The 26617-nt window shown below is 47.8% G+C and overlaps 1 protein-coding gene across 9 annotated transcripts in view; it reads right to left on the minus strand.

The window, feature by feature from the left end:
• The window catches only part of FBXO17 (F-box protein 17), a 34556-nt gene extending 9559 nt beyond the window's left edge, over positions 1–24997 (minus strand). For 2 of the 9 annotated variants that reach the window (XM_055369323.2, XM_055369325.2), the window contains exons 1-2: positions 24522–24997; positions 15732–15787 (exon numbers count right to left, since the gene is read on the minus strand). In XM_055369323.2, coding sequence (XP_055225298.1) covers positions 15732–15787; positions 24522–24917 — 452 coding nt within the window. In that variant the 5' untranslated portion in view covers positions 24918–24997. Of the gene's footprint in view, positions 1–15731; positions 15788–24505 lie in introns of all 9 variants that reach the window. The other 7 variants (XM_055369324.2, XM_063701305.1, XM_063701303.1 and 4 more) reach the window with 7 other exon arrangements.
• Positions 24998–26617: the final 1620 nt, after the last annotated feature.

Below are 26617 nucleotides of genomic sequence, written 5' to 3' on the forward strand. Positions count from 1 at the left end.
GGACAAAGAAGTCATCAACCTCCTCGGACCCTAGCTGGCACTCAGATGTCTGCAGTGGTCACCTCCTTATTTTTATTATTATTACTTTTTTATGGAGCTAGAAACCAGGACTATAGCCTCTACCTCCTGGGCTCGAGTGATCCTCCTGCCTCAGCCTCCCAAGTAGCTGGGACTATAGGTGCATGCCACTATGCCCAGCTAGTTTTTTATTTTATTTATTGTTTTGTAGAGATGGAGTCTCACTACATTGCCCTGGCTGGTCTTGAACTCCTGGGTTCAAGTGATCCTCCTGCCTCAGCCTCCCAAAGTGCTGGAATTGGTATGAGTCACTGCGCCTGGCCTGTTGGTCACCTCTTGATCACAATGCCCTTCTCTTCCCTCTGCCCCTAAAAAAAAAAAAAAAAAAAAATTGTACTGATTTAAGATGGTACTTTAGGATGATAGTCCACTGTGTTCTCGGTTTGCTGGCTCTCCAAATAAACTTGCTTTTCCTCCCACCAACTGTCATCTCTCTTGAGTTTGGCTTTCTATTTTTTTTTTTTTTTTGAGGCAGCCTCACTCTGTCACCCAGGCTGGAATGCAGTGGCCCGTCTCGGCTCACTGCAACCTCTGTCTCCCAGGTTCAAGTGATTCTCCTGCCTCAGCCTCCCGAGTAGCTGGGACTACAGGAATGCACCACCACACCTGGCTAATTTTTGTATCTTTAGGAGATAGTTTCACCATGTTGGCCGCGCTGGTCTCGAACTCCGGACCTCAGGTGATCCACCCACCTCGGCCTCCCAAAGTGCTGGGATTATAGGCTTGAGCCACCGTGCTCGGCCCGAGTTTGGCTTTCTTTTCTGAAACTGAGTCTTACTCTGTTGCCCAGGCTGGAGTGCAGTGGCACAATCTTGGCTCACTGCGACCTCCGCCTCCCGGGTTCAAGCGATTCTCCTGCCTCAGCCTCCCAAGTAGCTGGAATTACAGATGTGTGCCACCACACCGAGCCAGTAATTTCTGTAGTAGAGATGGGGTTTCACCATGTTGGCCGGCTGGTCTCAAACTCCTGACCTCAAGTGATCCACCTGTCTCAGCTTCCCAAAATGCTGGGATTTCAGGCGTGAGCCACCACGCCTGGCCTGAGTTTGGCTTTTGAGTGTCGAGCGGCCAAACCTGGGTTGGGTTACAGACCCACAAGGAAACCCACTGTGGAAGAAACCATTTCTACCCCATACCCCAATGTGTTCCAGCTACTGTGACCTTTGGAACCCATGACCCATCTTCAGCAAAATCTCTTCTTGCCTCAGTTACTTCTCTGAACATTCCTACCACCTTCTTGCTCTAACTGGAACCCAGCTCTCTTGTGGACCTTCCAAGTGGGGAGGTCTCCGTGCTCCTGGGAGCTACTTCCTTACCATTCTCCCTCCACCCTCCCCAAAACCCCCAGCGATGAATCTCATCACTACCCTGCTTCGTGCATCATCTGCTGACCCAGATCATGACTCCTCTCTTCTCCCTAATTTTAGCTCTGGGCTCACGGCCGCTCCCGCTGCTCTTAGCATCATTCTCAGTGATTTCTATAACCAGATAGATAGTTCTTCCGCAGCCCCAACCTCTCTGTTCCCTGACCTCTCTCTAGTGACTTTTTCCTTCCCCAACCTCTCCCTCTCGTGGTCAAACCCAGACCTTGTTTGAATAACAGCAGCCTCTTCAGAACCTCAATCTCACACACTCACTCTCCACCCATCACTTTCTCTTTCCACCTCATTCCCTCCAGTGCCCCACTCGCACGATCCTTCCAACCCACTGTGATCTCCCATCCGTTGTCCCTTTCATTTTTCACTCCCCCTCACCTCCCATGCCCTCATTTCTTCCTTAGCCTGCTTAAATTCCATGGTTAATCATTAAAAGCATTCTTGACCTGGCACGCTGGCTCATGCCTGTAATTCCAGCACTTTGGGAGGGCAAGGTGGGAGGACTGCTTGAGGCCAGGAGTTTGAGATCAGCCTAGGCAACACAGCGAGACTCCACCTGTACAAAAAATAAAATAAAAAAATTAGCCGGGTGTGGTGGTGCACACCTGTAGTCCCAGCTACTCCAGAGGTTAAGGTGGGATGATCGCTGGAGCCCGGGAGTTGGAGGCTGCAGTGAGCTATGATTGTGCCACCGTACTCCAGCCTGGGCAACAAAGCGAGACCCTGTCTCTAAATAAAATAAAAAGAATAGCAAAAAAAGTGGGGCTGTAGCTAGAAGGGGAGGTGAAGTCAAGAGAGGGTTTGGGCTGGGCACGGTGGCTCACACCTGTAATCCCAGCACTTTGGGAGGCCGAGGCGGGCAGATCACTTGAGGTCAGTAGTTTGAGACCAGCCTGGCTAACATAGTGAAACCCCATCTCTACTAAAAATACAAAAATTAGCTGGGTGTGGTGGCGCACCTGTAATCCCAGCTACTCGGGAGGCCAAGGCAGGAGAATTGCTTGAACCCAGGAGGCAGAGGTTGCAATGAGCTGAGATCGCGCCACTGCACTCCAGCCTGGGCGGCAAAGTGAGACCCTGTCTCAAAACAAAACAAAAACAAAAACAAAAAAAAAGAGAGAGGGTTTGTTTTGAGATAGGAGACAGGACGCTGTGTGGGCTAACAGGAGATCCAGTGCATGGGGGAAACTGAATGAGCAGCAGAGAGAGGTGAGAACCAGGGACGGTGGCTGGAGGTGGGCGGGAAGGTGGGAGCAGGTGATGGGACAGTCACAGCAGGAGAACGGGTGTGGGCAAGGGTGCAGGTAGGTGGTAGAGGCGGGGGTGGCTGTGGAAGTTCACTTCTCATCTCTTGCATTTTCTCTGCAAAATAAGAAGCCAAGGGAGAGTGAAAGGGGGGGAGGAGGTGTTGGAAAGGATTAGAGGAGAAGGGAAAAGGTGTGAATTAGTTGTCTAGAAGACAGGAGGAAGGAGGGGATCAGAGAAATGTCATATGGCTGCCAGGCAGCATTGGGGTCCACCTGAGGGTCAAGTTCACAGACTTGAAATTAGCCTGGCCAGGGGGCTGTGTTGTTTTTTAGCTCACTCAAGCTGTGTGGGTGCAGGCACGGCAGAGAGGAAGGCTGGATTTAACCAGGGTCTCATGCAGGAGGAAGCCAAAGCGGGCAAGGGTGTGTGCAGAGAATGTGTTATTTTTTATTTATTTACTTTTTTGAGATGGAGTCTCGCTCTGTCGCCTAGGCTGGAGTGCAGTGGCGCGATTTCAGCTCACTGCAACCTCCGCCTCCTGGGTTCAAGCGATTCTCCTACCTCAGCCTCCCAAGTAGCTGGGATTACAGGCCTCTGCCACCACGCCTGGCTAATTTTTATATTTTTAGTAGAGACAGGGTTTCACCATGTTGGCCAGGCTGGTCTCGAACTCCCGACCTCAGGTAATCCACCTGCCTCAGCCTCCCAAAGTGCTAGGATTACAGGTGTGAGCCACTGCGCCGGGCCGAGAATGTGTTTTGTTTTGTTTTTTTTTTTTGAGACAGTTTCACTCTTGTTGCCCAGGCTGGAGTGCAATGGCGCGATCTCAGCTCACTGCAGCCTTCACCTCCCAGGTTTAAGCAATTCTCCTGCCTCAGCCTCCTGAGTAGCTGGGATTATAGGCGCCCGCCACCACACCTGGCTAATTTTTATATCTTTAGTAGAGACAGGGTTTCACCATGTTGGCCAGGCTGTTCTCAAACTCCTGACCTCAGGTGATCCGCCCACCTCAGCCTCCCAAGGTGTTGGGATTAACAGGCGTGAGCCACTGCACCTGGCCTGAGAATGTGTTATTTATTATTATTATTATTATTATTATTATTATTTTTGAGACGGAGTCTTGCTGTGTTGCCCAGCCTGGAGTGCAGTGGTGCGATGTCGGCTCACTGCAAGCTCCGCCTCCTGGGTTCACGCCATTCTCCTGCCTCAGCCTCCCGGGTAACTGAGACTACAGGCGCCCGCCACCATGCCCAGCTAATTTTTTTGTATTTTTAGTAGAGACGGGGTTTCACCATGTTAGCCAGGATGGTCTCGATCTCCTGACCTCATGATCCGCCCGCCTCGGCCTCCCAAAGTGCTGGGATCACAGGCGTGAGCCACTGCAACTGGCCTTTTATTTTTATTTTTGAGACAGGGTCTTGCTTCTTCACTCGGGTGGGAGTGCAGTGGTGTGATCACGGCTCACTGCAGCCTCAACCTCCCAGCCTCAAGTGATCCTCCCACCTCAGCCTCCCAAACTGCTGGGATTAGAGGCATGAGTCACTGCATGCAGCATCTTTGTTTCTCATTGTGGTAAAACTTCTCAAAAAAGCTGTCTACCCAGTATTTTCTGCTTCCATTCTTTCTAAAACATTTTCTTTCTTTTTTTTTTTTTTTTTTGAGACAGAGTCTCCCTCTGTCACCCAGACTGGAGTGCAGTGGCACAATCTCAGCTCACTGCAACCTCTGGCTCCCAGGTTCAAGTGATTCTCGTGCCTCAGCCTCCCGATTAGCTGGGACTACAGGTGCGTGCCACCACGCCCTGCTAATTTTTGTATCGTTAGTAGAGACAGGGTTTCACCATGTTGCCCAGGCTGGTCTTAAACTCTTGGGCTCAAAGGATCCTGCTGCCTTGGCCTCCCAAAGTGCTGGGATTATAGGTGTGAGCCACTGTGCTCGGCTCCAGCTCCACTTCTTGCTATAAATTATATGACCAATGGCAAGTCACTTAATCTCTTTATACCTCAGTTTCCCTTTCTGAAAATGGGGCTGCTAACGGTGCCTCCATCATAGGGCTGTTGTGAGGATGAAATGAGTATTTCAAAGCACTTAGGAAAAGCCCCTGTAGGCTCCTAAATAAGAGTGATATTAATTTAATATTAGTCCAGGCATGGTGGCTCACACCTGTAATCCCAGCACTTTGGGAGGCTTAGGTGAGCGGATCACCTGAGGTCGGGAGTTCAAGACCAGCCTGGGCAACATGGCGAAACCCCATCTCTACAAAAAATACAAAAAGTAGCGGAGCGTGGTGGTGGGCACCTGTAATCCCAGCTACTCAGGAGGCTGAGGCAGGAGAATCACTTGAACCCGGGAGGTGGAGGTTGCAGTGAGCTGAGATCGTGCCTCTGCACTCCAGCCTGGGCGACAGACTGAGACTCTGTCTCAAAAAAAAAAAAATGATGATGTCAGGAATTTTTGCTACATTCATGGACTACTTGCCTGACACAGGCTTATTTCTTTTTTTTAAGTAAAACCTTAATTTGTTTAAAAATGACAATAGCTGACATGAATTGAGCACTTATTGGGCACATGAAGGTAACAAGCATTAGATCATTAAAGCCTCTTAACCAAGGGCACCCTCAAAGGAGAGTTTTGCCCATTAAACAAGATGATAGAATTCATGAGCTGATCCAGCTTAAATGCTCAGCACTGTGGCTTAATAAGGGCCAATAAATGCCACTAAATGAAAATGTCACAGCTAAAATAGTTGCTGTCAGCCAGGCACAGTGGCTCATGCCTATAATCCCAGCATTTTGGGAGGCGGAGGTGGGTGGATCACTTGAGGTCAGGAGTTCAAGACCAGCCTGGCCAACATGGTGAAACCTGTCTCTACTAAAAATACAAAAATTAGCCGGGCGTGGTGGCGGGAGCCTGTAATCCCAGCTACTCAGGAGGCTGAGGCAGCAGAATCGCTTGAACCTGGGAGGTGGAGGTTGCAGTGAGCCAAGATCATGCCACTGCACACAGCGAGACTCTGCCTCAAAATAAATAAATAAATAAAATAGTTGCTGTCACTTTTTAAAAATGATGTGTCATAATAATGGCAACTAACATAATTTAGTGTTTCACATTAATTTTTAAAATATTAACATTAATTTTCACAGGTGTGAGCCACCATGCCCAGCCTCTGACATCATCTTTATTCCTACTGCAGAAAGAATGAAGCTGTGGAGACAGACTTTACAAAGACCAAGCTGTGCTTTTCTCCAGGTGGTTCTGAGTTGCATTAATAGTTCACTGAGGCCCGGCGCTTGAACCCGCGAGGTGGAGGTTGCAGCGAGCAGAGATCACATCACTCACTGCACTTCAGCCTGGGTGACAGAGCGACTCTGTCTCAAAAATAAATAAATAAATTCCCTAGGTTTATAAACAAGTCTACCAGCCTGCCTGGCATGGGTGTGATGTTCACCAGAGTTTAGTTTCCTGGAGTTCTTCTTAGGAGGAGTTCTTAGTTCCCACTCTTCTTCTTTTTTGTTTTTTTGAGACGGAGTCTCACTCTGTCGCCCAGGCTGGAGTGCAGTTGCACGATCTCGGCTCACTGCAACCTCCGCCTCCCGGGTTCAAGCGATTCTCTGCCTCAGCCTCCCGGGTAGCTGGGATTACAGGCACCTGCCACCATGCCTAGCTAATTTTTGTATTTTTAGTAGAGACAGGGTTTCACCATGTTGGCCAGGCTGGTCTCGAACGCCTGACCTTGTGATCCGCCTGCCTAGGCCTCCCAAAGTGCTGGGATTACAGACTTGAGCCACTGCGCCCGGCAGTTCCTATTCTTCTTAGGAGTGTGTTCCCACTGGCAGAAGGAGGATCTCTGGGGCTGGGGGTAGGCCCCTTGCCCAACGAGGACAGCCAGACTTCACCAAGGAGCAGAGATGTTCAGGAAATGTACTGTATGAGCCCTCAGCTATATCACACAAACCATATTAAATGCTTGTATGGGGCCCCAGTGTGGTGGCTTATGCCTGTAATCCCAGCACTTTGGGAGGCCGAGGCGGGAGGACTGCTTGAGCCCAGGAGTCCAAGACCAGCCTAGGCAACATGACGAAACCCTCTCTCTACAAAAGAAATACAAAAAAATTAGTCAGGCATAGTGTCATGCACCTGTAGTCCCAGCTACTTGGGAGCTGAGGGGGGAAGGATCACCTGAGCCAGGGAGGTTGAGGCTGTGGTGAATCGTGAAGGGGCCACTGTATTCCAGCCCAGGCAATAGAGTGAGATCCTGTCTCAAAAAAAAAAAAAAAAGAAAAAAAAAAAGTTTGTGGCCAGGCACGGTGGCTCATGCCTGTAATCTCAGCACTTTGGGAGACCAAGGTGGGTGGATCACCTGAGGTTAGGGGTTTGAGAGCAGCCTAGCCAACATGGTGAAACCCGTCTCTACTAAAAATACAAAATTAGCCAGGTGTGGTGGCATGCTCCTATAGTCCCAGCTACTTGGGAGACTAGTGGGAGAATCCCTTGAACCCAGGAGGTGGAGGTTGTGGTAAGCTGAGATTGTGCCACTGCACTCTAGCCTGGGCAACAAGAGTGAAACTGTCTCAAAAAAAAAAAAAAGAAAAAAGGAAAGAGGAAAGAAACACGAAAAGTGGCTCAACAGTCAAAGACAGGCTTATTTTGGAGAATAAGCCCGAGAGGGGCTTCTGGCCAATTTTGGGAAAGGTTGAAAAGTACCCACTGCAAGATTGAATGCCAACTACTGGCTGGGTCACAATAGGACAAGTAGGGCCTAGTACTGCCTGCTTCCAGGGTTTTTGGCAGAGTGTGTGTTTGGAGGAAGGTTACTGGCTGTCAGAGTGACCGGGGAATGCTACTGGTACTCAGCTACCCAAAGGGACCCAGGATGCTACTACAGCAGACTGTATTTTTCAAAAGTGGCTATGAGAACATTTCCTATCTGACACGCTTTTTCAGTTCACCACTGCTCGTGAAGCTGTGGGGTCCACATTTCTCCCCTGGGCACGTGCAGGCTTTTGCAACTGCCTCAACTTTCAGAGCACTGCAGAAGGGAGATTGCTAAGGGATTTCATTCTCTCTCTCTCTCTCTCTCTCTTTTTAAGAGACAAAGTCTCACTCTGTCGCCTGGTTGGAGTGTAGTGGCGTGATTATGGCTCACTGAAGCCTCGAACTCCTGGGCTCAAGCGATCCTCCCAACTCAGCCTCCTGAGTAGATGGGACTGCAGACACATGCCACCATGCCCAGCTTAGTTTGTTTTATATATTTTTTTTCTAGAAGTGAGGGGTCTCCCTATGTTGCCCAGGCTGGTCTCTTCCTGGGCTCAAGTGATCCTGTCGCCTCGGCCTCCCAAAGTGCTGGGATTATAGGTAGGAGCCACTGTGCCCGGCCTGTTAAGGGATTTCTGAGGCTGGATCATAAAAGAGTATGCAGCCTCTGCCTGTCTTTCTTTCTTTTTTCCTTTTTCTTTTCTTTCTTTCTTTCTTTCTTTCTTTTTTTTTTTTTTTTGAGACGGAGTCTTCCTCTGTTGCCCAGGCTGGAGTGCAATGGCCCTATCTCGGCCCACTGCAATCTCCACCTCCTGGGTTCAAGCAATTGTCCTGCCTCAGCCTCCAGAGTAGCTGGGATTACAGGCACACGCCACCATGCCTAGCTAATTTTTGTATTTTTTTTTTTAGTACAGATGGGATTTCACCATGTTGGCCAGGCTGGTCTCGAACTCCTGACCTTGTGATCCGCCCACCTTGGCCTCCCAAAGTGCTGGGATTCATTAGGCTGTGCAATTTGTGCACTTTCTATAAAAGGTTTGCTAAAAATGGGCTGGGTACCATGGCTCATGCATGTCATCCCAGCACTTTGGGAGGCTGAGGTGGGAGGATCGCTTGAACCCGGGGGTTCGAGACCAGCCTGGGCAACATAGTGAAACCCCATCTCTAAAAAAGTAAACATTAAAAAATTAGCTGGACCTGGTGGTGTACACTTGTAGTACCACATACTCGGGAGGCTGAGGTGAGAGGATTGCTTGTGGCCAGGAGTTCAAGGGTACAGTGAGCTATGATTGCACTACTGCATTCCAGCCTGGGTGACAGAGTGAGACTCTGTCTCCAAAAACAAACAGATAACAAACACCACCACCACCACCAAAACAGAACACATACCCAAAACCCTCAACGTTTGCTAAAAATGACGAAAACAAGAAAAACAGATATGGCAGTCCATGGAAAGGAACAAAAAGATGTCCAAAAACTCTCCTCAAAGCCATCAAACAAAAGATGTTACTATTTTAAAATAGAAGAATCTGTGAAAATGATTAAGAGTTAGCTTATAAGTATCTCCTCAGCAGATTCTCAAATTGTATAGTTTTTTTGAGGCCAGAGACCTTTTTATACTGACTGGAAAATTCTGCACAAAAAATACCTCTGTGAATCATGATACCAGTTTGTTTTTGGTCTGTCCAGAGTATAATTTTGCCAGAGTATATTTATAATAAGCCATTATTCCTTTTTTTTTTTATGGCTCTGGGGACTGGGATCAGCTATGCGGTCCTCACTTAGGGAACTTGTGCCTTTGCCGTCAGATGGTGGATGGGGCTGGGTCATCTGAGGCTTCTTCCATCCTAGTCTAGCAGCTGAAGTGAGGAGACCCGAACAGCTGGCGCTCCTTAGACATTTGTCTCTATTTTCACCTGGTCTGTCCAGCTACTTTCGGAAATAAACCAAATAATATCTTTTTTTTTTTTTTTTTGAGACAGAGTCTCGCTCTGTCCCCCAGGCTGGAGTGCAGTGGCATGATCTCGGCTCACTGTAACCTCCGCCTCCCAGATTCAAGGGATTCTCCTGCCTCAGCCTCTCGAGTAGCTGGGATTACAGGTGCATGCCACCCACACCGGCTAATTTTTGTATTTTTAGTGAAGACAGGGTTTCACATGTTGGCCAGGCTGGTCTTGAACTCCTGACCTCAGGTGAACCACCTGCCTCGGCCTCCCAAAGTGCTGGGACTACAGGCATGAGTCACTGCACCCGGCCACTTTTTTTTTTTTTTTTTTTTTTTTTTTTGATATGGAGTCTTGCTCTGTCGCCCAGGCTGGAGTGCAATGGCATGATCTCCGCTCACTGCAACCTCCGCCTCCCAGGTTCAAGCAATTATCCTGCCTCAGCCTCCTGAGTAACTGGGATCACAGGTGCGCACCACCACGCCAGGCTGATTTTTTGTATTTTTAGTAGAGACGGGGTTTCACTGTGTTGGCCAGTCTGGTCTCGAACTCCTGACCTCAAGTGATCCTCCCGCCTTGGCCTCTCAAAGTATTGGGATTACAGGTGTGAGCCACTGTGCATGGCCCAAATAATATACTTTCATCTTCAAGGTTCATTGTATTGAACGGGTTTTACTAACACAGCAGCAGCCTCAATTAACTGTGTTCATTTTATAAAGTATTATTTTTACTTTATTAGTTAAGTTTTATTAATTGTATCTGTTTAAAATGTAGCAATTTTATTTCAATTGATTTTAAATCTTTTTTTTTTTTTTTGAGATGGCGTCTTACTCTGTCACCCAGGCTGGAGTGCAGTAGCATGATCTCAGCTCACTGCAATCTCTTCCTCCCAAGTTCAAGCAATCCTTCCGCCTCAGCTTCCCAAGTAGCTGAGATTACAAGCGTGCGCCACCACACCCAGCTAATTTTTATATTTTCAGTAGTGATGGGATTTCACATGTTAGCTAGGCTGGTCTCAAACTCCTGACCTCAGGTGATCCACCCAACTCGGCCTCCCAAAGTGCTGCGATTACAGGTGTGAGCCACCGCTCCCAGCCGATATGGAACATTTCTATTGCCCCAAAAGGTTTATCCCTTCCCAGCCAACCTCCCCACTCCCACCCAACGTCAACTACTATTCTGTTTTTTTTGTTTTGTTTTGTTTTTGAGACGGAGTATTGCTCTGTCCTCCAGGCTGGAGTGCACGGGCGCGATTTCGGCTCACTGCAACCTCCGCCTTCCGGGTTCAAGAGATTTTTTCTACTTCAGCCTCCGGAGTAGCTGGGATTACAGGTGCGCACCACCACGCCCGGCTAATTTCTGTATTTTTAGTAGAGACAGGGTTTCACCATGTTGGCCAGGCTGGTCTTGAACTCCTGAGCTCAAGTGATCCGCCTGCCTCGGCCTCCCAAAGTGCTGGGATTACAGGCGTGAGCCACCGCGCCTGGCTGCTTTCTGTTACTATAAATTCAATTTTTCTTTTCTATAATTTCACGTAAATGGAATCATATAGTGTGTCGGCTATCAACCTACGACCTCATTGTTCTAAGCTGCGAAACTGGAGTTTGGTTCTAGCCCACCCAGGGACGCTGTTAAAAAAAAAAAAAAAAAGCTCCGGGAACGGTGGCTTACGCCTGCCTCCTGCCTGGACAACAAGAGCGAAACTTCGTCTCAAAAAAAAAACAAAAATAAATAAATAATAATTGGAGTTTGGCCCTTTAAATCTTCTTCCTTTGCTGACTGACAATGATGCTAAGTTTTTTTCAGTAGAGGGCGCTGGAGAGACGTTGTAGGAGGAAAGGGTTTGGCTTCCAGTTTCCAGACTTGGCTCCTGCAGGGCAGCTACTCCTGCAGCGAGCATGCTTCTCCAGCCTCTGACTCCTACATGCGTGCGGTTTCTTTAGTGTCAGGAAGTTTCTCTGGCACATGGCTCCTGAAATATGGCAGTCAGCAGCACCCACCTCAGCTGAGACACTTCCCTGTCAGCTGCTTTCCCCACCATCTTACTGGATGGACTTCTGCCGCATTCTACTGGTGCCGCACCATAGGGATGCCTTTGTCCTTCGGTGAGCCATGGCCAAGACTACTCCAGCAAGGTCGGGGTCTCAGCCTGGGGCTCTCATCTTTCTCGGGCTATCTTAGACTTAGGAGGAGTGGCTGCTCCTTGTATCTGCTATTTCTTTCTTTCTTTTTTCTTTTTCTTTCTTTTTTTTTTTTTTTTGAGACGGAGTCTCTCTCTGTCACCCAGGCTGGAGTGCAGTGGCAAGATCTCGGCTCACCGCAACCTCTGCCTCCTGGGTTCAAACTATTCTCCTGCCTCAGCCTCCTTGAGTAGCTGGGACTACAGGCACACGCCACCACGCCCAGCTACTTTTTGTAGTAGAGACGGGGTTTCACCATGTTGGCCAGGATGGTCTCGATCTCTTGACCTCGTGATCCACCTGCCTCGCCTCCCAAAGTGCTGGGATTACAGGTGTGAGCCATTGTGCCCAGTTTATTTCTACATTCGTTAGCATTCTCTTTATTTCTTAGTAACCAGTTCCTCTTACTCAAATCCCCTATTATAGTTAACAATTCTGTATATTAAACAATCACTGTTTAAATTACTGTGTGATTTGTCTCCTGGTTGGATCCTGACTGATACACACAGTATGTGTCTCCTTGTGAAGAAGGCATCTGGGCCAGGCACAGTGGCTCATGCCTGTAATATTCCTTGAGTTGTAGGCATGGCTTGGGGTTATTTGTCCTCTCCTTCAGCATAATGTCCGTGTGATTCACTCATACTTTTTTTTTTTTTTGAGGCAGGGTCTCACTGTGTTGCCCAGGCTGGAGGGCAGTGGCGCCATCATAGTTCACTGCTGCCATGACCTCCCAGGCTCAAGCAATCCTCCCATCTCAGTCTCCCAAGTAGCTGGGACCACAGGTGCACCCCACCATGCCTGGCTAATTTTTAAATTTTTTTTGAGACAGGGTCTTGCTATGTTGCCCAGGCTAGCCTTGAACTCCTGGGCTCAGCGATCTTCCCAGCTTGGCCTCCCAAATTGCTGGGATTACAGGCATGAGCCACCACGCTTGGCCCATCCACTCGTTGTGTATCAATCAGTAGTCTATTCCTTTTTATTGCTGGGTAATAGTCCACTGAACACATCATCTACAACCTGTTTATCCACTCAGTATGATGGACATTTGGGTTGTTTCCAGCTTAGGGGTATTATGAATAAGGCTGCTATGAATATTCATGTACAAGTGTTTGTGTGGACATATGTTTTCATTGCTTTTTTTTTTTTTTTTTTTTTTTTTTTGGAGACAGAGTCTTGTTCTATCACCAAGGCTGGAGTGCAGTGGTGCAATCTCGGCTCACTGCAACATCCACCTCCCGGGTTCAAGCAGTTCTCCTGCCTCAGCCTCCCAAGTAGCTGGGATTACAGGCACATGCCACCACACCCGGCTAATTTTTTGTATTTTTAGTAGAGATGGGGTTTCGCCATGTTGGCCAGGCTGGTCTCAAACACCTGACCTCAAGTGATCTGCCTGCCTCAGCCTCCCAAAGTGCTGGGATTATAAGAGTGAGCCATCGCGTCCACCCATTTTCATTGCTCTTGAGTAGATACTTAGGAGTAGAATTTTTGAGTCACATGGCAGGTGTATATTTAACGTTACAAGAAAATGCCCAGCAGTTTTCCAGCATGATTGTGCCATCTGCATTCCCAAAAATTCCATATGCATTGCAGTTGCCAGCACCTGGTATTGGTATTGTCAATCTTATAAAAAGTTTACACAGAATGGTTTCCTTTTCATACCTTCAGGATACTTTCCTCTACCCGATTCTCCCTTATTAATTTTTGTTTGTTTGTTTGAGATGGAGTCTCACCCTGTCACCCAGGCTGGAGGGCAGTGGCGTGATCTCGGCTCACTGCAACCTCCGCCTCCCGGGTTCAAGCGATTCTCCTGCCTCAGCTTCCCATCCCTTATTAATTTTTAACTCTTTTGGCCGGGCATGGTGGCTTATGCCTGTAATCCCAACATTTTGGGAGAATGAGGCAGGGGGATTGCTTGAGGCCAGGAGTTCCAGACTAGCCTGGGCAACATAGCAAGACCTCCATCTCTACAAAATATAAAATTAACCAGACATGGTTGCAAGCGCCTGTAGTCCCAGCTACTCGGGAGGCTGAGGTGGGAGGAGTGCTTGAGCTCAGGAGGTGGAGGCTGCAGTGAACTATGATCACACCACTGTGCTCCAGCCTGGGTGACAGAGTGAGACCCCATTTCAAAGAAAAAAAGAAAAGAAAAAAAAAATTGCATGCAGCCCCTGGGAAGTGTGGATGCTGCTGGTGTTACTGAGTAAAGCCCTCCCCATCTGGCATCCGGGAGTGAGCTCCCAGCACAAAGACTGTTTTCGTCCCTGCTAACATGAACAAGTACTGTCCACAGAACACAGAGTTCACAGTCATCCATCCAACTTGACCAAGAGGCCAGTGGGAAAGGACTGTATTTATAACAGCCCCAAATGTCATACCAGTGACTTAAAAACAAGCAAACAAAAAACCACAATCAGTCACCCAGCCTCTTGTTTGAAAAAGTGACGGGATAGTAAGGACCATCAGATGTTTAAGAAAACTAGCAGCCTGAAAGAGAAACATTTAAGTAAACAAGCAGAAGGAAAGTGAACTGACCCCAGAGGAAACAGACAATTCACAGGACCAAAAGAACATGGAGGAAAAGAAAAAACCCTAACTGGTACACTCAGGGCTGGCTTCATGGGCATGCAACCTGTGCGTTCACATGTGGCCCACCCTCTTTTCAATGCTCCACTGTGGCCATCTCAACATTCTTTTTCTTTTCTTTTTTTTTTTTGAGATGGAGTCTCTCTCTGTCGCCCAGGCTGGAGTGCATGACACAATCTCAGCTCACTGCAACCTCCGCCTCCTGGGTTCAAGTGATTCTCCTGCCTCAGCCTCCCGAGTAACTGGGACTACAGGTGCCCACCACCACATCTGGCTAATTTTAGTATTTTTATTTTTATTTATTTTTGAGATGGAGTTTTGCTCTTGTTGCCCAGGCTGGAGTGCAACAGAATGATCTCAGCTCACTGCAACCTCCACCTCCTGGGTTCAAGCGATTCTCCAGCCTCAGCCTCCCGAGTAGCTGGGATTACAGGCACGAACCACCAAGTCAGGCTAATTTTTGTATTTTTAGTAGAGATGAGGTTTCGCCATGTTGGCCAGGCTGGTCTTGAACTCCTGACCTCAGGTGATCCACCCACCTCAGCCTCCCAAAGTGCTGGGATTACAGGCATGAGCCAGCGTTCCCAGCTAATTTTTGTATTTTTAGTAGAGACGGGGTTTCACCATGTTGGGCAGGCTGGTCTTGAACTCCTGACCTCAGGCAATCTGCCCACCTCAGCCTCTCAAAGTGCTGGAATTACAGGCATGAGCCGTTGCTCCCAGCCTCAACATTCTTTTTATTTATTTATTTTTATTTATTTATTTATTTTTTGAGATGGAGTCTTACTCTGTCACCCAGGCAGGAGTGCAGTGGCGTGATCTTGGCTCACTGCAACCTCCACTTCTGGGTTCAAGCGATTCTCCTGTCTCAGCCTTCCGAGTAGCTGGGACTACAGGTGCGCGCTACCACGCCCGGCTAATTTTTGTATTTTTAGTTGAGACAGGGTTTCACCATGTTAGTCAGGCTGGTCTCGAACTCCTGACCTCAGGTGATCCACCCACCTCGGCTTCCCAAAGTGCTGGGATTACAGGCATGAGCCACCATGCCCGGCCAACATTCTCTTAAATTAAAAATTTTGTGTGTGTGTGTGTGGAGATGGGGTCTCACTATGTTGCCCAGGTTGGTCTCAAACTCCTGGCCTCAAATGATTCTCCCGTCTCAGCCTCCCAAAGTGCTAGGATTACAGGCCTCAGCCACCGAGCCTGGCCTCAACATTCTTAATTATTTTTGAACAAGTGGCCTTGCATTTTCATTTTGCAATGGGCCATGCAAATTATGTAGCTAGTCCTGGGAACACTTAGATTTGCAAAGATGTTCTAAACAGAGTAAGAACAGGATACTATAAAAGGAAGAATGTCTACAAGAAGAAAAAGAAATCCAAAGAAACGGATTGGATGAGTTACTAACAGAAAAACGCCTCTTTCAAAATGGAAAAATTAAAGCTATGAGAAATTCTAGGAAAAACATAAAACTGTATCTGTGTTACAGCTATTTGATAAAGTTCACAAAAAAGGAATCCTTTTGACCTGGAGGCTAGGGGCATTCTCTTTACATTGGCTTTACTTACGGGTTTTCTTGGGAAAAAGACTCTTTTCGACAAATGGTGCTGGGACAACTGGAAATCTATATGCAAAAAGATGAATTTAGACTATTACCTCATACCAGAATCAACATGAAATTAATCATACATCTAAATTTAAGAGTTAAAACTATAAAACTTTGAGAAGAAAACAGGAGAAAATCTCATGATCTTGTGTTAAGCAGAGATTTTTTAGATCCAACACCAAAAACTATGATTCATAAAAGAAAAACTGGATAAATTAGACATTATCATAAGTTAAAACTTTTGTACTTGCACATTATATATCTGATAAAGCACTTGTGTATAGAATATATAAAGAACTCATAAAACTCAATGAGATAAACCAGTTAAAAAATGGACAAAAGGCCGGGCGCAGTGGCTCACGCCTGTAATCCCAGCACTTTGGGAGGCTGAGGCAGGTGGATCACCTGAGGTCAGGAGTTCAAGACCAGCCTGGCCAACATGGTGAAACCCTGTCTCTACTAAAAATACAAAAAATTAGCCTGTAATCCTAGCTACACAAGAGGCTGAGGCAGGAGAATCGCTTGAACCTGGGAGGCAGAGGTTGCAGTGAGCTGAGATCACACCATCGCACTCCAGCCTGGGCAACAAGAGTGAAACTCCGTCTCGAAAAAATAAAAATAAAAAAGAAAGAAAGACAAAAGATTTGAGTAGACATTTCACCAAAGAACATATACAAATGAGTAATGAGCACATGAAATGATGCTCCACTTCATTAGTCATTAGGAAAATGCAATTTTTTTTTTTTTTTTGAGATATGGTCTTCTCTGTTGCTCAGGCTGGAGTGCAGTGGCACGATCTTGGCTCACTGCAGCCTCAACCTCCTGGGATCAAGTGATTCTCCCATTTCAGCCTCCCAAGTAGCTGGGACTACAGATGCACCCACCAGCACATTCAGCTAATTGTTGAATTTTCTATAGAGATGGGTCTTCCTATATTGCCCAGGCTGGTCTTGAACTCCTGGGATCAAGGGATCCTCCTTCCTTGACCTCTCAAAGTGCTGGGATTATGGGCATGAGCCACCATGCCCAGCTGGGAAATGCCAATTAAATTCACTATGAGACACCACTTCATACCCACTACCCTGGCTATTACTCAAACTGACGATACTGACAGGTGTAGTCGAGGATATAAAGAAACTGGAACCCTCAGGCATCGCTGGTGGGGATGTAAGATGTACAGCCAACCTGGAAAACCATTAGGCAGTTTCTTTAAAAGCTGAGGCCAGGCTCAGTGGCTCATACCTGTAATCCCAGCACTTTGGGAGTCCTGAGGTCAAGAGTTCGAGACCAGCCTGGCCAACATGGTGAAACCCTGTCTCTACTAAAAACACAAAAACTAGCCGGGTATGGTGGTGGGCACCTGTAATCCCAGATACTCGGGAGGCTGAGGCAGGAGAATCACTTGAACCTGGGAGGTGGAGGTTGCAGTGAGCCAAGACTGTACCACTGCACTCTAGCCTGGGCAACAGAGCAAGACTCTGTCTCCAAAAAAAAAAAAAGTTGAACATGGCTGGGTGCAGTGGCTCATGCCTGTAATGTCAGCACTTTGGGAGGCCGAGGTAGGAGGATCGCCTGAGTCCAGGAGTTCCAGGCTGCAGTGAGCTATGAATGCGCCACCACCCTCCAGCTTGGGAGACAGAATAAGAGCCTGTCTCTAAAAAAAAAAAAAAAAAATTAAAAAAAAAGTTAAACATAAACTTATATGAGACCTAGCAATTCTACGACTAGATTATCTACCCAAGAGAAATGAAAATACACCTTCTACCTCCATGCAAACTCTCATATGCTAATGTTCATAGCAGCTTTGTACATTTGGAAACACTCCAAATGTCTATTAGCTGATGAATGGATACATAAAATGTGCCATGTCCACAAAATAGAATATTTTTAAGCAATAAAAAGGAATAAACATGCTATAGTATGAATAAACTCCAAAGCAATATGCTACATGAAAGAGGCCAGATGCAAAAGGACACATATTATATGATGTGCTTCTATGAAATGACCAGAAAAGACAAATCTTTTTGATCAGAAAGTAGATTAGTAGTTGCCTTGGGCTAGGCTGGGAACAGAGTGACTACAAATAGGCACAAGGGATATTTTGGGGGTGATGAACATGCTTTGTTACGGTGGTGATGGTTGCACAACTCTGTAAAGTCACTAAAAGCCACAGAGTTGTCCACTTTAACAGGGCTGAATTTTTTGGTATGTAAATTACACCTCAAAAAAGCTGATTAAAAAAACACGGCAAACTTTGCAGTTAAAGCATGCAGGGCTTAAATATGGAAACAGAACAGACTGTAGATGTTTCCACCTTGACAATGTAAAAGCAAATGTACAGCCGGGTGCGATGGCTCACGCCTGTAATCCCAGCACTTTGGGAGGCTAAGGTGGGATGATCGCTTGAGCCCACGATTTCAAGACGAGCCTGGGCAACATAGTGAGACCCCCGTCTCTACAAAAAAATTAGCAGGGCATGGTGGCGTGTGTGTGTAGTCCCAGTTATTTGAGAGGCTGAGGTGGGAGGATCGCTTGAGCCCAGAAGTTGAGGCTACAGTAAGCCGAGATCCCGCCACTGCACTCCAGCCTGGGTGACAGAGTGAGACCCCATCTCCAAAAAAAAAAAAAAAAGAAAGAAAAGAAAAAAGAAAATGAGCAAACACAAAACAGTGCAATGTTACTGCAATTCACTAAAAATACTATCAAAGAGAACTCCCATACATTCCTGGTGGAATCCATTTAGAATCACTTTGGAAACCAGTGGGCTTTTTTTTTTTTTTTTTGAGACTGAGTCTCACTCTATTGCCCAGGCTGGAGTGCAGTGGCATGATCTCGACTCACTGCAACCTCCACCTTCTGCGTTCAAGTGATTCTTGTGCCTCAGACTCCCAAGTAGCTGGGATTACAGCTACTCTGCCACCATGCTCTGCTAATTTTTGTATTTTTAGTAGAGACAGGGTTTCACCACGTTGGCCAGGCTGGTCTCAACCTCCTGAGCTCAAGTGATCCTCCTGCCTTGGCTTCCCGAAGTGCTGGGATTATAGGCATGAGCCATTGTGCCTGGCCCACTGGACATTTTTTACTGAAGTAAAAATGAAAATGTGCCTGCCCCATGACCCAGCAACTCCACCCCAGAGCCAGAAAACACATACAAGAATATTCATGGTGGTGGTGTTCCTAACAGCTTCAGATTGGAAAAGTCCCAGATGCCTGTCCACTGTAGCACATACAAATAAGTCATTAATAAGATAAGATGGACTACTATATAGCACAATAATACAAATATTGCAAATACAAATATTATAAATAATACAAATACAAAATAAGGAATAAGCCACAAGTACCCAGAACATGAATGATTATCGAAAGCAAAAAAAAAAAAAAAAAAATTTTTTTTGAGACAGGGTCTCACTGTGTTGCCCAGGCTGGAGTGCATGGCCACGATCATAGCTCACTGCAGCCTCCAATTTCTGGACTAAATCGATCCTCCTGCCTCAGCCTCTTCTGGACCTGGGACCACAGGCACACACCACCATGCCTGGCTAATTTTTGTGTTTTTAGTAGAGATGGGGTTTCACCATGTTGGCCAGGCTGGTCTAGAACTCCTGACCTCAAATGATCTGCCCACCTCAGCCTCCCAAAGTGCTGGGATTATAGGCGTGAGCCACCACGGCTGGCCCCTTCTCTCTTCGTGTGTGAGGATGTCCCCTCTGCAAGATGGAAAATATGCAGGTCCACAACTGTCATCCACAATCTACATGTTCAAAAGCTCAGAAAACCAACAGTTTTTCCCAGACCCATTTGGTGGCAGGAGCTGACTTGAGCTGTCATGAGGTTTTGTATAGTCTTTAGTTACTCCCCTGAGAATGAATGTGCATTTCACTGAAGGCCTATTAGTGTTTGATTACACAAATGCTTCCAGCCCTACTAGGGGACTTACGTAACATACCAAATGGGCTCCGTATGACTTGCTTAATATTCAAAGTCTAGGCTGGGCATGGTGACTCACGCCTATAATCCCAGCACCTTGGGAGGTCAAGGCAGGCAGATCACTTGAGGTCAGGAGTTCGAGACCAGCCTGGTCAACATAGTGAAACCCATCTCTACTAAAATACAAAAATGAGCTGGGCGTGGTGGTGCATGCCTATAATCACAGCTACTTGGGAGGCTGAGGCAGGAGAATGGCTTGAACCCGGGAGGTGGAGGTGGCAGTCAGCCAAGATCACAACACTGCACTCCAGCCTGGGTGACAAAGGAGAGTCCGTCTCAAAAAAAAAAAAAAAAAATTCAAAGTCTAGATTCCCAAATGCATCTGGCCTCAAGAGCTTTGGATCAGAGATGATGGACCTCTAATAACCCCTGCCCCTCACGGTTGTAGGGAAATTTCATGAGATCAGGGCCTGGCCCTCAACAAATGTTTGCTGAGGAGTTACTATGATTAGCAGCAAACACCCAGCTATGGGATTGGAGGAGTCCACGTGGGCACCTCCATATGCTGCCATCAGAGACTAGAAGAATGTGGGATAAGGACAGACACGCTTAGGAAAAAACAAGGCGAAACACAGCAGGACAAAAACTGAACCTCTGGCACGATCATTCGATGAATTTGCAAAAGGAAAAAGAAAATACCAAGTTCCAAATCTATCCCTAGAAAAACGAGTGGTGACTGGGTGCTGTGGCTCGCGCTTGTAATCCCAGCACTTTGAGAGGCCAAGGCAGGAGGATGGCTTGAGCCCAAGAGTTTAAGACCAGCCTGGGTAACATAGTGAGACCCCTGTCTCTACAAACAAAATTTAACAATTAGCCAGGCATGGTGGTGTGCACTTGTGGTCCCAGCTACTCGGGAGGCTGAAGTGGGAGGATCACTTGACCCCAGGAAGTTGAGGCTGCAGTGAGCCAAGACTGTGCCACTGCATTCCAGCCTGGGTGAGAGTGAAACCCTGTGCCAATTAAAAAAAAAAAAGAAGAAAAGAAAAAGAAAGGGCCCAGCTGCAGCAGTTATGTTGACAGTGTTAGTCATAGGTGAACAGGCTATAATAGTTAAGGAGATGCCTTCACAGAATACTAACAGCTACTGTTAACTGAGCACTTACTTTGCTCTAGGCATGTGGCAATTGCTTTACAAAATCTCACAGAAGCCTCAAACCACCCCGTGAAGTAGGCACATGGGGAAACTGAGGCTTGGAGGATGACAGCAACGTGCCCAAGGTCACCCAACAAAGAAGCAACAGAGCCATGTCAAAAGACAAAATTACAAGAAATTTAGTTATAGATCTAATGGGCTTTTATTCAAGATTCTTGAATGGGGCAGCCTCCATTCTATGAAATAGACTGAGACCCCCACTGGGTAGTAAGAGAATGGTGGGTTTTATAAGCTGGGACGAAGGGAAAAGAATGATAGAAACAAACAAACAAACAAAAAAAAACTAGGCCGGGAGCAGTGGCTCACTCACACCTGTTATCCCCAGCACTTTGGGAGGCCAAGGCAGGTGGATCACCTGAGGTCAGGAGTTCGAGACCAGCCTGGCCAACATGATGAAACCCCATCTCTACTAAAAATATAAAAATTAGCTGGGTGTGGTGGCACGCACCTGTAATCCCAGCTACTCAGGAAGCTGAGGCAGGAGAATTGCTTGAACCCAGGAGGTCAAGGTTGCAGTGAGCTGTGATTGTGCCACTGCACTGCAGCCTGGGCGACAGAGTGAGACCCCATCTCAAAGAAAAAAAAACCTGCTGGGATTTGAATCCTGGTATATTGGACTCCATAGTTTGTGCTACTGTATACATGTCTTCTGTCTCTTTCTTTGTTTCAAAATAATCTTACTTTATTTTCTCCCAATTTTTACTATGAAATTTCATTCTATAGTCAAGTTGAAAGAGTAATCAAATGAACATCACTATATGCTCCACATTTTGCCATATTTGCGCTCTCTCTTTTCTTTTTGGACAGAGTTTTGCTCTTGTCGCCCAGGCTGGGGTGCAATGGCGCGATCTCGGCTCACTGCAAGCTCCACCTCCCGGGTTCAAGCTGTTCTCCCGCCTCAGCCTCCTAAGTAGCTGGGATTACAGGTACCCGCCATCATGCCCTGCTAAATTTTTATTTTTGTCGAGACAGGGTTTCAACATGTTGGCCAGGCTGGTCTCGAACTCCTCAGCCTCCCAAAGTGCTGGCATTACAGGCATAAGTCACCGCGCCTGGCAGCCTTGATGAACTACTCTTCAGTACTTCCTAATGAATCTCCTAAGATTAAGGGCAACCTGGCCAGGCGTGGTGGCTCACGCTTGTAATTCCAGTACTTTGGGAGGCCAACGCGGGTGGATCACGAGGTCAGGAGTTCGAGACCAGGCTGACCAACACGGTGAAACCCCATCTCTACTAAAAATACAAAAAAATTAGCCAGGCATGGTGGCACATGCTTGTAATCCCAGCTACTAGGGAGGCTGAGGCAGGAGAATCTCTTGAACCCAGGAGGTGGAGGTTGCAGTGAGCCGAGATTGTGCCACTGCACTCCAACCTGGGCAACAGAGAAAGATTCCGCCTCAAAAATTCATTCTGCCATCAATACCCACTCCGTGAACAATTTCCCCTACTGTCTCTAGCAGGTCTTCTGTGGCTGTTTCCTCCTAACAAGATCCCCGTGGGGGCTCAAACACCAGTGGGGGTGGCAGGTCTCACTCATCTCTTTTAATCTAAATCACTTCGTTTTCCATTTTTCTAAAAGAGATTACATTACTTTTATTATAGAAAAAAATTAAGGCAAACTTTTCTATTTGATTTCTAAGCCATATGTAGAATTTGATTAGAATTGAAGAAATTAATATTTACATAAATACAAAAATGTTATTTTAAAAATTCATCTTTTTGTCTGGGCGCCGGTGGCTCACACCTGTAATCCCAGGACTTTTGATGGCCAAGACGAGCAGATGGCTTGAGCCCAGGAGTTCGAGACCAGCCTGGGTAACACAGCAAAACCCCGTATCCACAAAAAATAAAAAAATTAGTGGGGTTTGGGCGGGGAGGCGTGCACCTGTAGCCCTAGTTACTCAGGAGGCTGAGGTGGGAAGATCTCTTGAGCCCAGGAGGTTGAGGCTGCAGTGAGCCATGATTACGACACTGTACTCCAGCCTGGGCAACACAGTTTTGATTTGATTTGATTTGACTTGATTGAGACAGGGTCTCAAATATATATATATATATATATACACATATATATACACACATATATATATATATATATATGTACATATATAGTTTTTTTTTTTTGAGACAGAGTCTTGCTCTTGTCACCCAGGCTGGAGTGCAATGGCACAATCTTGGCTCACTGCAACCTCCACCTCCAGGGTTCAAGCGATTCTCCTTCCTCAGCCTCCTGAGTAGCTGGGATTACAGGCGCCTACCACCACGCCCGGCTAATTTTTGTACTTTTAGTAGAGACGGGGTTTCATGTTGGCCAGGCTGGTCTTGAATTCCTGACCTCAGGTGATCCGCCCGCCTCAGCCTCCCAGAGTGCTGGGATTACAAGCGTGAGCCACCGCGCACACCCGGCCTAAAAATATATTTTTAAAAAAGAAGCTCCTTAGCCAAGCCTTACAAAAAGAGAGTCAACAGATACTAGGTATATTTAATGGAACAATAAATACAAGTTAAAAAAATTATTTTATGTTAGAAAAGTAGCCAATAGAGAAGCCGAAAGTAATGTCCTGACTATACAGGGAGGTGATTATATAGGGAGGAGGAAAACCACGGAGATGATCAAAGTTGTCTCCTATTTTTAGCAAGGGATCCATGGACGCGTTGTCTAAAAGTTGATGAAATAAGAAATAACAATCCAAAAATATGCTGTAAAGATTTGGAAATAGATACCAGAGGAATAAAAAGTGGAAAAAGTTAAAAACGAGGCACCAGCGATCACGAGTTACTTCTTGCCATTTTTGAAAAGTAATGTAGTTAACAAAAAAATGTATTTGGCCGACAGGGGTTGGGGGTGGTGGTGAGGGAGAGGTTGTTGTTTAAAGGCGTGTTGTTTTCCATGCAAAGCTCTGTCCTGTCCTACGTGTCTGAGTGTCGTGTATTACTGGAACATTTTTAAAGAAGTATTATTTATTTTACAACTAGACTCCCATAATATTTTTCTTTCAAAATATGGAGTAAATAGACGCTGTCTAAAGTTGAAGAGGCAGTATACAGAGCTTTCGAACATATCACTGAACATTGCAAAAGTAACTTGGCAGAACAAAATTTAAATTGAGGGTTGGGGCCGCAGCGAAACACATAATGTGCCCAAGTTGCTAAATCGAGAAACCGCCCTCCAAGGCTTCTGATTCACAGATTCTGCGAAGGGACTGACGGCCAGAAGACAGAAAATCCAGCAACGGTAAAAAGCGGCCTGGCCTTCCCCGGGCTGTTGCGCCCACGTGTTGGTTTGCAGCGTTTGGCAGGGGTTTTGGATGGTGGCCTCCGCGGACGAGCGGAGGGATGGAGAGGCCTGGGCGTTCGAACACCCACGTTCAAAGCAAAGCCCTTCCAGATTTAGGGCTTTCTAACGTGCATTTGTATAACTTTGGGTTTAAAGGAGCCTCAGGCCGAGGGAGGGCCCGGGGAAGCGACGCTGCGGGTTATGGGACTCCCAGGGACCCGCCCCTCCGGGCAGGGCCTGGCGCGGGAATCCTTCCCGGGGCGCCCCAGCTGTGGGCGAGAACGGGACTGACGCTTGGGTCCCGACCTGGGTCCCCTACCTGTCCCGGCGCTCACCTGGCGGGCTGCTCGGAGGCGGCAGCGGCGGGCTAAGCTTCCCTTTCCCACTTTGCTCTGGGAGGCAGTCGGGGGGCTCCCCGTGATCGGCGTGGCCCAGGGAGCCCCGGGACCGGCGGTCTGGGCGGTCGGTCCTCTCCCGGGGCGTGGCGGCTGCAGCCCGGCGCCGGGGGCGGCGACTCTGAGATCCAGCGGGCGGGGGCGGCAGGCCGCCCCTCCTCCGGCTGCGGGGCCCAGCGGGAGCGAGGGCGGGCGGGGGAGCTGGGAGGGCTGCGTGCAGCGAGGGGGAGGCCCAGCTGCCGCGAGGCCGGCGGGGAGCTGGGCCAGCCCCGCGCCCCTAGGATCCGGGGCCCACCCCTGGTAGAGCCACCTCCTCTGGGTGTGCGAGTTCCACATCCCCAAGACGCCCCCGGGGGGGACTGGTCCTAGCTCCCCACCCCTACCCAAATTCCGTTTCCTTCTGGTTCTGGCCTCCTGCTTGCGGCCGTCTCCACCCCTCACATCTATGGGATCCTGCACAGGTCCACGGTTGGTAAACCGCTTAGCTGTGAGCCCGACCCAGGGCCTGATTCGAAACACTTGGATCAAAGTCCCTGGCCACATGGATTTTCTTGTATTTACGTTGCTTCCCAGGGCCAGATTCTCAGAAGCCCGGGCCTGATCTTAAATTAAATCCCTTCACCACACGCACTGTCTGTGGCAATGACAAACCTGTACCCTTCCACCTTAGGACTCCCCTGTCCTCCCCATCCCCCCAGCTATAGACAACTGAATTAATCCGGAGGTTCAGTATCGGTCAGGCTGGGGCCGCGACCCATTTTCTCCCTTTACCTCTGCCATTGGGTCTTTGCAGTCCCTTCTGATGGCCCTAGATTGCACCAGGGACCTCAAGGTGACTGATCTCAGACACCCCAGAGCTAGTTTTCTGGAAGCCAGGCCTCCCCCACGCTGGTAAATCATTCTCCAGGCCCACTGGCTCATATCTGCCACTGTGTTAAATGCTTTGTATGCATGACCTCCTCATGGACGCCTCTCCCGAGAAACTGAAGTCCAGAGATACCTGGTCTGTTGCACGTAGTCCAAGTCGCTAGCTTGGAGGGGTCACACAGCCAGAGAGCCTGGATTCCCTAAAGCCCCTTCCCCTAGAAACCTCAGCCAGGCCCCACAGCGCCATCGTGAGGACGGCGTGAGACTGCGTGTGCAGCGCGGAGCACAGTGCTGGACTCAGAGCCAACGCTAATTTGACTACTATTACATTATTTGTAACAACCGCCTTTGAAAGCATTTTCTGCTGTGGGTTGCAAAATTACTGTATTATTGGTAGAGTTTTTAGCACAGATCCACACGCAGTTCCTTATGTGAAAGGCGTAGGCCTAGGTTTGTTTTGCATTCCGGATTTTGGGGGGTTTATTTATTTTATTTTATTTTTTTGAGACGGAGTCTTGCTCTGTTGCCCAGGCTGGAGTGCAGTGGCGTGATCTCGGCTCGCTGCAGTCTTCGCCTCTCGGATTCAAGCAATTCTCCTGCCTCAGCCTCCCGAGTAGCTGGGATTACAGGTGCCCAGCACCACGTCCAGCTAATTTTTGCATTTTTTAGAAGAGATGGGGTTTCGCCATGTTGGCCAGGCTGGTCTCGAACTCCTGACCTCAGGTGATCCACCCGCCTCGGCCTCCCAAATTGCTGGGATTACAGGCGTGAGCCACCACGCCCGGTCTTATTTTATTTATTTTTTATTTATCTAGTTTTTTTGAGACAGGGTCTCGCTCTGTCACCCAGGCTGGAGGGCAGCGGCTCCAACACAGCTCACTGCAACTTTGAATTCCTGGGCTCAAGGGATCGTCCTGCCTCGGCCTCCCAAGTAGCTGGGATTACAGGCGTGAGCCAGGCCTGGATTTTAAAATACAGTTCAGATATCCATACAGTATTCTGCAATATCCCCCGGGGGTAGGGGCAGTACTCCAAAGTGCATGATATTTCTGCTTCAAAGTCTGTGTGGAGGCCGGGCGTGGTGGCTCACGCCTGTAATCCCAGCACTCTGCGAGGCCGAGGTGGGTGAATCACTCGAGGTCAGGAGTTCGAGACCAGCCTGGCCAACA

This window comes from Gorilla gorilla, chromosome 20 (assembly GCF_029281585.2).
Source record: "Gorilla gorilla gorilla isolate KB3781 chromosome 20, NHGRI_mGorGor1-v2.1_pri, whole genome shotgun sequence".
In the NCBI taxonomy this organism is placed as follows: Eukaryota; Metazoa; Chordata; class Mammalia; order Primates; family Hominidae; genus Gorilla; species Gorilla gorilla.